Genomic DNA, 17,294 nt, shown 5'->3' with positions numbered 1-17,294 from the left:
TGTGATTCTTGTGGACTACGGTAGTTCATTCATTTTCCTTGCTTATTAGAATTATGGTGTCATTTTTGGTACACTCACTTGACAAATATTTATTGCATTTCGGGTCCCGTTCTAGACCCTGGGATAAGACAGGAGCCAAGACAGACAGGTTTCTGCTGCCTTGGAGCTTGAGTTCTTTGCGGTGAGAGACTGACATCAAAGACAATAAATAAGGAAATATATACAGTACGTGGTATACAGATAAGTGCACTCTAGAAAAACACAAAATAAAACAGGGAAAAGGATGCCGGGGGAGGGGCACAGTTGTACATAGGATGGTCAGGGAAGGCCTCACTGAGAAAGTCCCATTTAAATTAAAAAATTTTTCTTTAAATGTTTTATTTATTTCTGAGAGACAGAGACTGAACGTGGGCGAGGGAGGGGCAGAGAGAGAGGGATACCCAGAATCCGAAGCAGGCTCCAGGCTCTGAGCTGTCAGCACAGAGCCTGACAAGGGGCTCGAACTCACAAGCAGTTGAGATCATGACCCGTGTCGAAGTCAGTCGCTTAACTGACTGAACAACCCAGGCGCCCCCTCTGAACATTCTTTTTAACGTTTATTAACTGTTCAGAGAGACAGAGTGCGAATGGGGGAGGGGAAGACAGAGACAGAGACGGAGAATCTGAAGCAGGCCCCACGCTCTGAGCTGTCAGCATAGAGCCCGACCCAGGGCCCCAACTCACGGACCGTGAGATCATGACCTGAGCCGAAGTCGGACGCTCAACTGACTGAACCACCCAGGTGCCCCAGGAAGTTTCATTTAAGCAAAGGCCAATGGATAAAGAGCTTGTGGTTTATATACACTGTGGAATACTACGTGGCAATGAGAAAGAATGAAATATGGCCTTTTGTAGCAACGTGGATGGAACTGGAGAGGGTTATGGTAAGTGAAATAAGTCATACAGAGAAAGACAGATACCATATGGTTTCACTCTTACGTGGATCCTGAGAAACTTAACAGAAGACCATGGGGGAGGGGAAGGGGAAAAAAAAAAAAGAGGTTGGAGAGGGAGGGAGCCAAAGCATAAGAGACTCCTAAAAACTGAGAACAAACTGAGGGTTGATGGGGGGTGGGAGGGAGAGGAGGGTGGTTGATGGGTATTGAGGAGGGCACCTGTTGGGATGAGCACTGGGTGTTGTATGGAAACCAATTTGACAATAAATTTCATATTAAAAAAAAATTAAAAATAGAAATAAAAATAAAAAAATAAGCAAAGGCCAGAAAGAGGTGAAGGAGGGAGCCATGTAGATTTCTAGAGGAAAAGCATTCCAGGTGGAAGGAATAGCAAATGCAAAGGCCGCAGGCCTTGCATATTCCAGGAACAGCCAGGAGACCAGTGTGGTCAGTGCAGCATGAATGAGGGGATAGCTTGGAGAGGGCACTGGGTGCAAACAGCATTTGTAAGGGCCTCCTGGCTCTTACTCTGAAATGGGCCTCATTGCGGGGGTTTTAGCAGAGAAGTGATATAATTGGACTCTTTAAAAATTTTTTTATTTTATTTATTTATTTTTTTTTAACAGACTCGCTGCTGTTGCCGTGTTGAAGCCTGTAGCTGGAAAATCATGGAGAAAGGCTGGGAGCTGTTGCCATAACCCAGGTGAGACACGATGGTGATTTGGACCTGGGTGGTCATGGTGGATACGGTAAGAAGTGGCTGCATTCTGAATATATTTTGAAGGTCAAGCTGGAAAGTTTGCTCCCAGGTTGGATATGGGGTATGAGAGAAGATGAGTCCGTTCAGTTTTTCAAGTTCAGTTGCTCTGTCAGTTTTCTCAAGTAATCTGCTATTACGGGGCATTAGGAAGCTTCCAGCTTTTCACTCTTACAGAGAAAATGGTGGCGAACCTTCCTCTAGATAGATCTGTGCCCCATCTGGAATGATTTCCAGTCATTCTGGGGTAGAGGCAGTCTGTCTAATAACTCAGCATCGCAGGTATTTACCGGGAGGCAGTGTGGTCCAGTGGGTAGAGCCACAACTTCGGTGCCAGACGCCTGGGGGGGCAAATCTTGGTTCTTCTTGTTAGTTAACTTTTCTGTGCCTCAGTTTCTCCCCCTATAAATTGGAAATCATAACCAATACCCAATAGCTGGGATGACTTGGGTTAATGTGTGTAAAGCCTGGCACACAGTAAGCACCATGTGAATGTCCGTTATTTTCTTTTATGTTAAAAAAATGTCCAAATACCAGTGTTTTAAAAGGAACGTTTATATTAATACCTTCAATGGAAAACCAGTGTCACCTGCTCAGACGAATGGGAAACCATACAATAAAATAAATTTACTACACTGGAAACAACAACAGTACCGTTAAATTCTGGTTAGGTATGGTGGCAGAACCAAGTAGAGCGGGCAGTGTTCGAGAGGCTCAAGCCCCATTAGTACCAAACAGAGCCGGCTTGCCTCAACTGAAATGGAAGGCTGGCAAGACAAAGGAAAAAAGAGGAATTTAAATGCCCTGTCCACGCTCACCTGACAGGTAACCCATCACACTCTGGAAAACTCTTCTGGGACTTCACAATATTAAGGCCTTAGATGACTGTGGACACAAAGGGCGCATACCGGCTGGGACAGCTTTCTTAGCTTTTCCTGCCACAGGATATCTGGGGCGTGTGTGTCTGGAGGGGACCTTGTCCTGAGAGACTCTCTGGTTCCCTGTTGTAGAAAGCTGGTTCACTGGGCACTTGCGGGGATGAGCACTGGGTGTGACACATAAGTGATGAATCACTAAATTCTACTCCTGAAACCATTATTACACTGTATGTTAACTAACTTGGATTTAAATTAAAAAATTTAAAAAAAAGGAAAAAAAAGAAAGACGGCTCACTCAGTAGGAGACACTTGGCGGGGGTCCCGTTCCTGCCCGCCCACCTGCCCAGTCCCGGTAGAGCTCTGAGCGCTCAGAGGTGGGAGCCAGCGGGAGGGGGGTGGGGGGGCGAGAGCCTGGACCGGAGGGGCGGAGCCCACCAGGCAGGGTGGGTGGGCAGGGCGCAGGGGCGGGGCGTCCGGACTGGAGGGGCGGGGCCCGCCGGGTAGGGTGGCTAGGGAGAGTGCGGGGGGTGGGGCACCCGGACCGGAGGGGCGGGGCGAGCGGAACGGGTGTTAGAGTCAGAGCTTGGAGTTTTGGGCCAGACCGCGGGGAGGACTTGGGGCGCAGGTGACTGCGCGGTGAGTGTTCCCCGATCCGGCACCTGAGCGCGGGGAGGGGCTGGGCGCCCAGAGTCCGGTCCCTCGGACTCGGACATCTGGCTTCCCAGCCGGGCTTGGGGAGGCCTTGCCCTGGTTTTCCGTTCTGGTGTCCCGGCCTCTAAATAGGAGGTAGAAGGAAAGGGGGTTTCTGGAGGTAGGGGAGCCCCCTGGCGGGCAGTGTCTACAGAGGATAGGGAGGTTTGGGGGGCGTGAGCAGAACTTCCGGGCCCCGGGCCCAGGAGCTTTTGCTGTCTGGAGAGAAGTTGTGTCTGGCCTTCCTGGTGGGTGTGGAGGGAGAACTTGCAGGATGAGAAGTCCTGAGGCGCAGGGCTGGCCTGGGAATTAGGAGGCCAGATTTCGGGTCTTAAAGGAGGCTACCCTCTCTCAGTTTCCCCCTCTTCAGCATGCCTGTGAGGGGGTGGGTGTAGGTGAGAGAGGGCCGGGGTGATCTCTAACCCTGCTTGGGGACTTGAAACTCTTAGGGGAGCCTTCTGCCTCCTCCCCTCCCTTGGTGGGTGTGGAGACCCCTGCTCATCCCCAGCCCTTCCCACCCAGGCCCACACCAGGGCCTGCCCAGCCTTGCATCCTGTGTGCCTTCCGCCTTCTCCTTTAGTCCTCATGTTGCGGAGCAGCCATCTGGTCCTACTTGCTTTTGAGCAAACTAAAAAGCCTCCCCAAATCTTCTCTGGGAGGGCCTCCCCAGCTGGACCCCAGCCTGTGTGTCTGCGCTTGGCTTCTTCCCCTCTTTCTGAGCCCTTAGGCTCGTCCCTCTTGTGGCCTCCGTCTCCCCATGGGCTGGTCTTGTCTGCCTGGTCCTGTCCCCTTGCTAAACACCAGAGTGACATTTCCATTGCCTCTGCTCTCAGATTCTCTTTGCCAATTTGGGATCTGAGGCTGGGAGGGACCCCTATCTGGCCCAGCCACCTCCCACCGAGTGAAAGATCCCTCTGCTGGGTATGCCCAGTGACAGTGACTTACGAGGTGCCCGTTCAGTGTCCTACAGCTCTTGTTACAATTAGCTAAAATCTATGACTTGCAGATTTCCCCCGCTTGGTTCCACTTCTGCCTCCTGGAACCATGCAGAGTAGATGCATTCTTTTTTATTTTGAAAGAGAGAGAGAGAGAGAGAGACAGCGTGAGTTGGGGAGGGGCAGAGAATGAGGGAAGGAGAGAATCCCAAGCAGACTCTGCCCTGTCAGCACAGAGCCCTGTGCGGGGCTTGAACCCATGAACCACGAGATCATGACCTGAGCCGAAATCAAGAGTTGGACGCTTAACCAACTAAGCCACTCAGGCGCCCCAGAGTAAATTCATTCTTTTATTCATTCAAATGATCTTTATTGATACACTGGGTAAGACAGTGGGGCTATAGTGGTAAAAAAAAAAAAAAAATCAGACAAAACTCCCTGCCCTCATGGAGTTAGTATTCTAGAAAGGAGAAGGACAGCAATCAAATAAGAACATACGTGATATATCAGGCTGTGAGCGGTGCTGCGGAGAAAAACAAAGCAGGCATGGGGGATGAGGGCTGGGGTTGGGTATTGCAATTTTATATAGCATAATCAGGGAGGGCCTCCCTGAGGTGGTGACAATTGAGCAAAGCCTTGAAGGAGGTGAAGGGTGAGCTATGTGAATATCTGACGGGAAGGACAGTTCACCTGTAGAGGGAAGAGCACAGAGCATGTGCAAAGGCCCTCAGGTAGAGGCATGCCTGGTGGGAGCAGGTCCAGCTTGTTCTGGAAACAAGGAAGAAGTCTGTGTGGCTGGAGCAGGGTGGGTGAGGTGCCCGTGGGGGATTAGTAGGACATGAGTACAGAGAGGTAAGGGGTGAGGAGGTGGGTGTCTGTTGCATGGGGCCTTGAAGGCCACTGTGAGGACTTTCGTTTTTACTCTGAGTGCATTGGGATCCACTGGAGGACTTTGAAGGCAGGAGTCACCTGCTCTGACTCAGGAGTTAGCAGACTAAGTCAGACTGTAGAGAAGTGAGGGCAGAAAGCGTGGAGTGGGGGGACAGCGAGGGGACCACTGTTGTCATTCTGGGAAGAGGCCCTGGGGGCTTGTACCCATGATATAGAGGCCGTGGGAAAATACCAGATTTTCCAATTTGAGGTATAGTTTGAAGGTAGAGTCAGGGAGATCGGGATGGGAGAGAAAGGTAGAGTCCAGGATGGGTCGGAGGTTTTTGGCTGGTGAGTCTGGAAATTTGGCCCTGCTGTCACCCGAGATGGGGGCTGTCTAGGGGATCTGGAGTGTTACGCTTTTTAAGTGTGAGATGCCCATTAGGCAGTCAGATAAGTTTAGTGTGGAGGTTGGAGCCAAAAGGAAAGTTGGGGGCTGGCATTTCAAGCCAGAAGAGCAGGTGAGCTCATTTAGGGAGGGAGACACAACTCTGGGGCTCCCAGCATCAGGAACTAGCCAAGGAGACAGAAGGAGCAGCCGGTAGGATGGGAGGAGAAGTCAGAGTTGGGGGAGTGTTTCAAGGAGAGAGAGAGAGAGAGAGAGAGAGAGAGAGAGAGAGAGAGAATTCTGATAGATGCCTTTGCAGAGCCAGCCAGTCCAGAGCTGAGAGCCCAGCAATGTGCACGACACTGGTGGCCATCTGGGGGGCCCAGGAGGACGTGCCCAGAGGGCATGGGAGGGGAGGACTGGAGGAGAGCAGTACGGGCAAGAGACAAGGGCTCCTGCTTTGAAGGGAGTCACAGAATTGGGGTGGGAGCCGGCAGAGGAAGAGAGGGCTCTTATTCTCCTGATGGAGAGACTGCAGTCTGTGTGCAGGAGGGAAATGGTCTCCCAGAGAGAAGCTCGGGGAAGGGGGCAGAATACAAGAGGGTTGCAGGAGGGGCAGGGCTGGGTCCAAGGCCCCAGGGAAGGCCTGGGCCCCGCTGAGATAGAGGAGCCAAGGTTCCCTGGGCCTCCCTCCTCTGGCCTGCACGGGCCCAGGGGGCTGAAATTTCAACCCTTAAGCGAATCAGCGGGCTCAGAGGTCTGGAGAAAGTCGTCTGGCTGAGGTCTCAGGAAGGAAGGAGGTGTCAGGTCCTGGGCCTGGGCCCCGGGCCGGAGGGTCAGGGGAGGCCCACGTGGGTTGCCCCTTTTATTTGACTCTGTTTCATGCCTCTTTCTTTTCATGGGCCTCACCTTCCTCAAGGGAAGACTGTGAAGGACTCCAAACTTGCAGTAACTCGAGTAGAGAAGAAAAGACAGTAGAGATAGATTTAGTTCGTCTGGGGGAAGTCTGAACAGGTGATAAGGAGGCAAGAAGCGGGATTTTCGGGACGGTTTTTATGAAATAAGGGTTGACTGGCCATCTGTTTTCTCTTGCTCCCAATTTAAGCTAAAGCAGGAGAAACTTAAGTTGGACATGATGAAGAAATTCCTGAGCTGGCAGCAAGGCCAGGTTTTCCCCCCGGATGTTTACAAGGATGTTAGGAGAACAATGGCTGCTCAGAGGCAGGGGTCTGACCAAATTGGTCCTTGGGGATTCCACCTGCTCTGAGGTTTCTGGAAGGAGGCCAGGGAAGAGCTGGGACTTTCCAGCTGCTGGTGGGGGACCAGAGCCCCAACCCTTAGGGCTGGGGCCTGTCTCTCCCTGCAGGTGTCCACAAATCCTTGATATCACCAGTTGGGTGTGTGGGGCTCAAGCATTCTTGGTATGTTTGGGAAGGGCCCCTGCTTGTCCCCTTGTGGGTGAGCACAGTTGTGGGTGTGTCTCAGGTCTGGCGGGGGGGTCTGTCAGTGCAGGTCATGGTGGACGCACAGGGCTTTCCACCAGAGCGGATGAAAATTACCTACTTCTGCACAGTGGCTTGGCCAGCTCTGGCCTCCAGACCATCCTTTCAGGATTTCCCCGGGAGCTGGGGTCTGTGGGGAAATCTAGACCCGCCGGTCCTGTGTCACTCAGCCTTTGCCTTCGTGCCCAAGGCCTGCCCCCAGGGGACTTGGCCATGCCCACCAAGCCTAATGATCTCTGCAGGGGGAGAGGGTGGCCTAGGCTCTCCCGATGCAGAAGACTGGGCTGCTGTTCGTTCCCATGCATCCTCTGGGTAAGAGGATGTCAGCAAGGAATGTCAGGTCTCCTGTTTTTGATTGATTCCTGGCCTCACACGTACCCGCCAGGCATTGGGTCAGAGGGAGAGCGCCCACCCCATTTCTGGGCTGTTCCCAGAGGGAGGTGGTTCTTTGCCCCAGGTCCTGGACAGGTGTGGCGGCGGGTCTGGCGTTTCCACAGCTGAGAGCCATGCCAGGGCCAAGCCCAGACCTCATCCTACCTGTCCTGTTCTCTCCTTTCCCCAAGTCCCATCTCTACCCTCCTGACTCCTCTGCTTGGCAGTGGACACAGGGCGGAGGCCTGCTTGTCCAGAGAGATCTATTTCAGTTCCTGACTTACAGCAGCCGCTGCACTGGGGATGCCCTCGCAAGCTGCCAGACCTGCAGGTAACCTTGCTGCCTCAGTTTCCTCATGTGGCCAGCCCAAGGATTTCCATCCTAAGTGTTGGCAGCAGTCTGGGTTGGAGATGTCTCCTGTCCCTTCCTTTGGCTGGCATATGTGGACCGGCGTAGACTCTTCCAGCCCCTCCCCTTCCTCGGTGGAGTTTTGATTCATAAGCATTCCCCCCACCGTCCCCCACGCCTCCCCGGGGCTCAGCCCTGTGCCAAGCTTATGGATGCCAGGATGAGTAAGACCCAGGCTTCTGCTTGGGCCAAGAAGGACGGGAGACACATAAACAGTAACGAGGAAAGTTGCAAAATCTCTAGGCACCTTGGCATCTGCTCCCTTGAGTATCTCAGAATGTCTCTGTTTTGTAAAAACAAGGAGGTGTTGCCCTTCCTTTTCCCTTTCCCTTTCCCTTTCCCTTTCCCTTTCTCTGGGCACTGTACCAGTCTGCGTCCCTGGTCCCTGTGACAGTCGCACAATGGAGCCCGCTGAGAGATTTTCTCTGCTGCTTGGGGACCCTCCCAGGGCTTGGAGCTCAGAGAAATCTCTTCCCCTCAGATTCCCAGAACCCAGAGTCTGAAGGCGGAGCCCAGAGCAAGCCACTGACAGAGGCATGACAGCATGTAATGTGTGGTGCGGTGGCGGGAGTGAAAGGGAAGGGAGGGCCTGGGGGCAGTTGGGAAGGAGGCGGTGGTAAGTGGGGTCCGTGCTCTCCTAGGCTTTGAAATGACTTAGTTTGCGCTATGATTTTTGCTTCACCTGGGGCTAAGATTTTTTTTTTTAATGTTTATTTTTTAGAGAGAAAGAGAGACAGAGTGCTAGTGGGGGAGGGGCAGAGAGAGAGGGGGACACAGAATCTGAAGCAGGCTCCAGGCTCCGAGCTGTCAGCACAGAGCCCGACGCGGGGCTTGAACTTATCATAAATGGTGTGAGATAATGACCTGAGCTGAAGTCGGACACTTAAGCAACTGAGCCACCCAGGTGCCCCTGAGATTTTTTTTTTAAGCTTATTTATTTTGAAAGAGACAGACAGACAGAGTAAGCATGCATGCGTGAGCAGGGGAGGGGCAGAGAGAGAGGGAGTCCCGAGCAGGCTCCGCTCTGTCAGCACAGAGCTCGATGCCAGGCTTGAACTCACGAACCCATGAGATCATGACCTGAGCCGAAATCGAGTAGGACATTTAACCGACTGAGCCACCCAGGTGTCCCTGGGTTGGGATCTTGATAGCAGTATTCTGTTCTGTCCCTTGGAATAGCAGTGGGTTACCTACCAGGCATGGGCTCGGGCCCCTGTGTGGAACCCAAATACGGAGGGGATTGAAGGCATGCTTTCTGGAATTGCACTGCTTACGTTCAAACTCCAGTCCCACCTCATCTGTCTGTGAATTCTTGTCTAAGTCACTTGGCCTTCCCGTGCCTCAATTTCTTCGTCTGTAAAATGGGGCCGACATAGCATCTACTTCAGAGTGCTGACGAATTCACATGTGAAAGCATTTAGTATGGTGCCAGCATTTTGCCTGTGCTTAGTAGCTATTAGCTGTCATTGGAGAGAGTGCTGCTGTCCGCCTGAATCCAGCCGGCAGGGCATAGCCCCCTCCTAAGATCTCAAAGAGTGTTCATTTCGAGGTCCCTTGAGAACATTGCTCATAATATCAGCACAAGCCTTACTAAACTTCTTAAGGCAGGGAGGAAGTGCAGATGTGGAAACCAGGGGTCTTGATTTAACTCCTGGCTGCTTCGAACTCTCTGTGGGACCTTGGACCAATTTCTTGCCTTCTCTGGGCCCCAGTCTGTACATCTGTATAATGGAGAGTGTGGACTCGGTGATATTCGAGTAGATCTGTGGCCTCTCCGGACTTGGGGTGGGGCCGAATTGCCCCCTCCACTGCCCCCTGCCTGCCTCCAGAGGAGTCCTGTGCTGATCTCACTCTCCTTCCCAGGTTATGAGATGTGCACACAGGAGGTTCTCCAGGCGCAGAGAAGCCAGCTGGTGGGGCTACTGGCCTCGGGGTCCCTGGAGGGCTTCGAGAGCATCCTGGACTGGCTGCTTTCCTGGGAAGTCCTCTCCTGGGAAGACTACGAGGGCCTCAGCCTCCTGGGCCAGCCCCTCTCCCAGTTGGCCAGGCGCCTCCTGGACACTGTCTGGAAGAAGGGTGCTTGGGGCTGTGAACAGCTCATTGCAGCTGTCCGGGAGGCCCAGACCGGCTGTCAGGCTCCGGAGCTTTCCTGCCGCTGGGATCCCCACTCACCCCACCCAGCGCATGACCTGCAGAGTCACCGGCCCGCCATCGTCAGGAGACTCTACAGCCACGTGGAGGGCGTGCTGGACCTGGCACAGGAGCGGGGTTTCATCAGCCGGTATGAATGTGATGAAATCAGGCTGCCTGTTTTCACGTCATCCCAGCGGGTAAGGCACTTCCGTTTTGGGTGATCAGAATTCATAGGAAAAGGGTGTTTAGTCACCGAGACTAAGTTGCCTTTGTGGAGTCAGCCCTCTGGGGAGAAAGGTGATGGGATGCTCCCTAACAAGGCAGCCAGGCAGGTAAAAGTTGTTCAGGGCCTGCTTTGTGCGACTGTGGGCTTCTCTCTGGGGACTCTCCATCCTTAATCTCCCCTGTCTCCTTTCCTCATCTGTAAAGCATCAGTAAAGCTCTCGGGAGAAGTCACTGAGTTCATCTGCATGATGCTTAGAATGGTTTCTAGCAGATTCACTGCTCGTTTCCATTGGCTGCTCTCAGCTCTGTTCTCAATGCTATTCTGTACTCGTATGCTTTTTGGCTCTCTTGAGTTAACAGCTCAACAGATCATGAAAATTCGTTGGATTGTATCTGTATTTAATAATTTTTACGTTGCACTTAGCACATCATTTAACTTCATAGTTAATTGTTAATTATTAGTAAGAGCCTGCTATGGACTAATGTAGCCTAAATGTCCACGTTGGATTTCTGATACGGACTTGCATTGGCTCGTGGACCTTCAGAGCTGGGGTGCAACTCCCTCCGAGGATGCCATTCCACGAGACCAGAAAAGTGTCTTGGAAACTCTTTAACACTTTTCCCCAGACAGTGACCCTCAGGGCTCTTGTGGTACAGATGGAACAGTAGCTGACATCCCATTTTATATATTGGAAAATTGATGCCCAGAAAAGGGGTTTGGTGGCATGAGAGTGCCATGTTGGACCGAGTACCTTGACTCGTTTGTTCATTGTTAATTTATTCATTCATTTATTTGGCCAGAATATAGGTAGATGCCTACTATGTGCCAGATTCTTGAATCTTATTGGGCTCGATAAGCAGGCACTCAATAAATACTTGTTGATGAAGCACATGGGTTATTGAATGAATTACAGCTAAATTGCAGCATTAGGATGGGCTGAATTGGGGGACTTTCTAGTTTTTATTTGACTATTAAAAAAAGTGTATTTGGCATTTAGGTAAGTGGTTGAGACTGATAGGATAAGCCAGTCTGTCCTCAAGACTGTTTTAAAGCTAGCTCAAGGTGGCTGAGTATTTACAGAGCAGATGTGATGTGGTCCCCTCTCGTTACTCTTTAGTTCACATGAAACCTACAATTGTCCCCTGAGTACTAGCTCCTTGATCCTGGCCCTGTGGGGATTACAGAAGACATGTTAGTTGTTGCACCTACCTTGGTGTCTTTTGTGATCTATTGAGGGGATCAAATCAGCCCACACGGGAAGTTAAAGAATTGTGTCTTGTCATTTTTGATGGCGTGTTCAACAATGTGGTCTGGTCTGGATGCTCTGAGGGGTTTAGAGAAGGTAGCCTCAGGTCTAGAGAAAACAGGGCACTAAGAGAGGAGGTAATTGGATTGATGAAAAAAGAAAATAGGAGAACTCATGGGCCAAAGAAGAAATCGTAATGGAAATCAGAAAATGTTCGGAACTAAACAATAATGAGAACCTGGTTTATAAAAATTTATGGGGGACAGTGAAAGCAGAACATAGAAGGAAATTTGTAACCTTAAATACTGATATTAGGAAAGAAGAAAGGCTGCATTTTAACAAGCCAAGAATCCATCTGAAGAAAGGGCTCTGTGGGCAGCAGAAGCAGGGAGGGCTGGGACTGAGCTGAGTAGCTGACAAGAGATCTGCGGGTGGTAGGAGTTTACAAAGGGACTGGGCTGCCTGAGGTTGAAGTTTTTAGAATCCAGTTCTCTCTGAGCCTGTTTTGAGCTCTGGAATGCTATTGTTCTCGAACTTGGTGGCTTTCCTTCAGTGGCTGCATTTCTGACAAGTGTGGGTGGCTCTTGTGGTGTGTCCCACTAACCTTATCTCCCCAATCCAGGACTGCCTTGTATACTCTCATATGCTGACCTTATAATTTCCTGTAAAGAGGTGGTTGTCATAGATTGCAGGTTGGGGGCTGAAAAATGCTATGGAACGAATCAAAATGTAAGGTAAAGAACCATATCCTTAAATACCCAATGCTACTATTCACTGAGTGCCTACCATGTGCCGGGCACTGTCCTTAGCCCCTATATTTATTGTCTCTAAGCCACACTGCTACCTTCCAAGGGTGTAGTGTTGGCTATACTGTTTCTTAACAGTGAACACTACTACCCAAACTACCCATTTGAGAAGTGGCCCAGCTAGAGTTCAAATCCAGGCCTGACTGTCTCCAGAGCTTATGATCTTTACTCTCTGACATGAAATATGGGGCTTTGTGGGGTGAACTCGCACAGGTGAGCATAACAGTTGTTAGCAAACCTGAGGCTCTAATACCAGCTGTCCATCTGACTCGTGCACCTGCTAAGGTGGCTAGGGCCAGGGTGTCAGACTGAATCACTTGACTCTTTTACAGTATTAATTCCAACACCTTTAACTTGGGAAATGTAGCATGCCAGCAGAGAAACGTATAATGCCCTATATGGTGGTATAAACATGTTCCCATTCACCCATGCGAAGGCATAGAACGTTACTAGTACTTCCCTCAATCGCAACCGCCAGCCTGACTTCTGTGTTAAATCAATTCTTTGCTTTTCTTTATAGTTTTAACACCTTATGCAAGGATTCTCCAACCGATGTGTTTCGTTTTGAAAAACACGTAGCAAGCACAAGCATAGCGGTGTCTGGAAAGGGTAGTGCTGCCTCGCTTTCTTGGATGCAGGCTCCCAGGAGCAGGGATGCCGAACAGGGTCTCAGGGACATGGTCTGGCTTCACCTTCTCAAGTTTGTATGGGCTCCTGCTGAGAAGTCAGTGGGCAAGGTCATGAGTGAGTCCTGAGAAATACAGATTCACTACAGCTGGAGGATCTGGTAGGGCGGATATGAGTCAGGGGCCGGATGTCCAGCTGGAATATGGTCAGAGGAAGTGGGCTCTCTGTGTGTTCAGTTGTAAGCTTGTCAAAGGCTCTTCCAGCTCCCAGGAATAGGGCCAGGCCAAACACTTCTGTGGGGTGAAATGGGTGTCCTCAGCTGACCCAGGCAACAGGGGGCGAGAGAAAGAATGATATTAGCCTGTGGCGCAGACACACCAAATATAGATAAGGATTAGAGCCAGGCCTGCCTGGACATTTAGGATATAATTACCCTCAACACGTCTGAGTTTTAAGTCACACTGCTCCAATCTTCCTCGACTAGTGGTCTTCTGCTTACGGTGCAGAGCCGTCATCCCAAGATCTCCCTTTATGGTCCTCTTGTGTGGGTTTTCCTAAATCCTGATTACTATGTCTTCCTTTTCATGGTTTGTTCTATTCTGGGAGATCAGGTCTCACCTCTGCTTTAAAATGAGTATATAGGAGTTAAATTTTAAGCTCTTCTATATCGCTGACTTTCCTCATATTTGGTCAGTAATTTGGCTGGGTATAGAATTCTGGGTTGGTCATCATTTTTCTTCAGAATTTGGAGATGATTACTCCCTTATCTGCTGTCTTCCAGAGAAGAATTGCTAGAATTCCAATTCCAAAACTATTTTATAACTCGTTCTGGAAGCACGTAAAATTTTCTTTTGGCCCTTAACATTCTGAAATTTCACAATGATGGGCCTTAGTGTTTTTCCATTGTGCTGGGCACTCAAGGGGCACTTTGAACCGAAAACTCATATCTTTATTGTCTGGAAAATTTTCTTGGTTACTTCATTGGTGCTTTCTTTCTGTTTTCTCTCTTCTCTCTTTATGGAACTACTATTTGAATTTTAGGCCTCCTGGACTGATCCCCTAATTTTCTTCTCCTTCTTTTCTGTTTTCCATCTCTGTGTCCTTTTGTACTACTTCCCCTATGATATCTTCAACTTATCTTTAAAACCTTGCATTTTTCATTTTTGCTATCACTTTTAATTTCCAAGAGCTATTTAAAAATGTTTCTTATTATAGCATCCTGTTTTTGTTTTATGGATGCAATTTCTTGTCTTACTTAAGGATCATAATGATACGGTGTGGTTTTTTTTGGTGTTGTTGTTATTGTCATTGTTTGTTTGTTTTGTGGGGGGGGGCAGATTTTATTTTTTCACCCTGCATAACCTTTTTATCCTACAAGTTGCTTTTCCCTTCTCCACTTATTTGGGCTCAGTCTCCCATATTAGATGCTTTCTTTGGGCATATGATGATCCTTAGTTGTCTTCTCATGACTGAAATAGACTCTCTAAAACTTACTGGAAACTCAGAGCCTGCAGGTGATACTTGTCTACCTTGAGTTTCACTGTAGACATTTTGGGAAGTGGTTCTATTTGTATCTTGAGACCTTTCCCCCTAGGTTGGTCAAGTTACCAGTGTAGACGTCACAGACCTCCTGCCTGGAAGTTAAGGTCTGACCACCAGAGTTGTGGGAACCCAGTGAGTAAGAGGGCTGAGGGCTGGGTGGTTATAGTGTTGGGGAGAGGTATCAACATTCAATACTCATTTTGTACATGGTCATTTAAACCTTCTTTTAGGGTATGACACCCACTTCCATTATTGTACCTGGTGCCTCCCAGTCCAAGGACCCTGTTTGAGCCTTTCCAGAATGTAAATCTCCTCACTTTGCCATGGCAGGGCAGGGACGGTTGCTGTTGACTTGGAGTGGGTAAAGGAAATTGGAGATCTGTTTTATAAACCACTTTGACTTAGCCCTCCTTAATTTGACCATTTCCTTTGGTTCTCAAGGTAACTGATGCTTTTTTTTTTTTTTTACATGAAAAGATTTTTTAAAGTTCGTCATTTATTTCTTTTTATTTTTTATTTTTTGACAGAGAGATAGCAAGCAGGGAAGGGGCAGAGAGAGAGGGAGAAAAAATCCCAAGCAGGCTCCACCCTGCCAGTGCAGAGCCCTACGCGGGGCTGGAACTCACGAACTGCGAGATCACGACCTGATCCAAAATCAAAAGTCAGATGCTTAACCGACTGAGCCACCCAGGTGTCCCCTGTACCTGATGCTTTTAATTCCAGAGACCTTTATAGATTCTGAGATGTACATTGTGTGCTTTTCAACCTGCCCGTTGTTGGATGAGGATTTGGCCTTCCAGGCTCTTCTAAGTCTATTACTATTTATTCATTTGGCAAGTCCTTAAGTGCGTGCTCTGTGCCAGCACTGTTCTAGGTGTTGAGGATACATCGGTGAACAAAACAGACAAAAACCCTTGTCCTGGAATACTCACATTCCAGTGCAGGGAGACGGGCAATAAGCAAAAGGAGGAAATGGCAGAACATCCTGGGAGGTGATATGGGCTGTGGAAGAGAAGTAGAATGTGTCCGAGGGTTCAGAGTTACAGAGTTGCACCTGTAGGTGTGGGGGTGGGTGTAGATTAGAGGTTTTGTTTTGGGTATGTTAAGCCAGAGGTGTTTATGGAACATGTAAGTGGAGACAGCAGGTAGGTAGTTTGAGATGTGCCCAGCGAAGGTTCAGGGGAGCAGTTCAGGTTGGCGATGAAAATGTGGGAGGTCGTACTCAGAGATGGGATTTCAAGCCTCAGGGCTCCATGAAATCGCCTCTCTTCCAAATGATTTGCAGCTTCCAGAACTGTTTTTCCTATCCTTGCAGGTTTATAGATTTATGTCTTTTTTTTTTTTTCTTTCCTTTTTTTATGTTATTCACTCTTATTCGGGGCCAGATTGGTTGTGTGTTCACTCTGCCACGTAATACCGTGTCTCACTGTTGTGGCTGTTTTACTGGCCTTTTATTGTGGTGGGGGGAGAGACATCTATGAAATTGGAGTAATCTGCGGAAACCTTCACACACCCGTCCGTCAGCTTTCTGGAAAGACAACGACTTTTGCTTTCCCCACAGGCAAGAAGGCTGCTGGATCTTGCGACCGTGAAGGCGAATGGGTTGGCCGCCTTCCTTCTACGACATGTTCAGGAATTGCCAGTCCCGGTGGCCCTGCCTTTCGGTGGTATGTATATGTTCTTCTCAGTTCATCAGAAAGGGAAAGAAAGGCTGTACAGATTGAAGGTTAAGAGCGAAACTCCAGAGCGAGACATCCGTTAGATTTCTACTCACTGGCTGTGCAGGCCTCCCTCAGGCTCAGTTTCCTGATTTCAAGGATAACACCACCACCGACTCACCGGGCTAGTGGGAAGATCGAAAGGGTTCCCATGTGTAATACTAGGGTTAGCTTTTATTCGTGAGCTGCACCGTGAAAACTGGAGCTACCACGCGTTGAAGCTAAAAACAGGTGTCCCATACTGGCCAAACTTATTATCTGCACTGAAAAGGAGACACTTTTGAGATAGGGCTGTTATCTCTTGATTTCTGCAGTCACTATCAGAAACCCCAGGACTGAGTGGATTTAGATAATGTGGTATCTCTCATTGCACACGGTTCACTGACCCATCTCTGGAACGGGAGGGGCTCGGATAACTCAGCTGCAACAGCTCAGGTGTCCTCCCGGGCGAGTGATGGGCTGGGGAGCACAGTGCCCCGACTGGCCCTTGGTTAATGTGTGCCATTGACATCATCAAGCACAGCTGGCTTTCATGCGTTTTACCACTATGACATGGTGCAAGATCCCCCAGGGTGACAATTCCGAAGTTGATGATTGACATGTATTTGGGTTTAAAATGAGAGATACCTTTTTTTTTTTTTTTTTCCTTTCTCCCCCTGGAGAATTTTATATTGTTGGTGGCTGGAAAACCTGCCTTAGAAATCAGGGTATTAGAGGGTGGCTCAGTCGGTTGAGCATCCGACTTTGGCTCAGGTCACGATCTCACAGTTCTTGGGTTTGAGCCCCGCGTCAGGCTCTGTGCTGACAGCTCAGAGCCTGGAGCCTGCTTTAGGTTCTGGATCTCCCTCTTCCTCTGACCCTCCCCTGTTTGCGCTCTGTCTCTCTCTCTTTCAAAAATAAACATTAAAAAAAAAAAAAGAAATCAGGATATTAGAGAAAAAGGTGTATATCTTCTGGTATCCGTTCGGGGCTCCTGGTATATCCAGAGGGCATTAAGAGCGGTGATAATCATCAGCTCTGGGAGCAGAAGAGGAGACACAAACACAGGGCATCTCCTTCGGATGCATAAATACAGCTTTGGTATTCCAAGGGTGCTCTGTGAGAATTTCTTGTTCCCTTCTGAGTTGAGAACAAATGGGCCAGTATTTGGTTGGGAGCAGTGAGGCCATGATGCTCTAAGGTCCCCCCACCCTGGGGCCTCTGGACCAGCACTTCCTCATTCCCTAAAAGGGAACTACCCCCTGACACAGGAAGTGGTTT

The 17,294-nt window shown here is 49.5% G+C and overlaps 1 protein-coding gene across 2 annotated transcripts in view; it reads left to right on the top strand.

Annotated features, from left to right (window-relative positions):
- Nucleotides 1-3,116: 3,116 nt before the first annotated feature.
- Nucleotides 3,117-17,294, top strand: part of NOD2 (nucleotide binding oligomerization domain containing 2) — a 36,250-nt gene continuing 22,072 nt past the window's right edge. Inside the window, exons 1-3 of one of the 2 annotated variants that reach the window (XM_086689455.1) lie at nucleotides 3,117-3,206; nucleotides 9,600-10,066; nucleotides 15,878-15,983. In XM_086689455.1, coding sequence (XP_086545581.1) covers nucleotides 9,608-10,066; nucleotides 15,878-15,983 — 565 coding nt within the window. In that variant the 5' untranslated portion in view covers nucleotides 3,117-3,206; nucleotides 9,600-9,607. The other variant, XM_086689453.1, reaches the window with a different exon arrangement.

This window comes from Puma concolor, chromosome E2, assembly GCF_028749965.1.
Source record: "Puma concolor isolate L17-30 chromosome E2, mPumCon1.1.hap2, whole genome shotgun sequence".
In the NCBI taxonomy this organism is placed as follows: Eukaryota; Metazoa; Chordata; class Mammalia; order Carnivora; family Felidae; genus Puma; species Puma concolor.
Note: the sequence above shows the minus strand (reverse complement) of the source record. Positions and strands in the feature narration are given on the sequence as shown.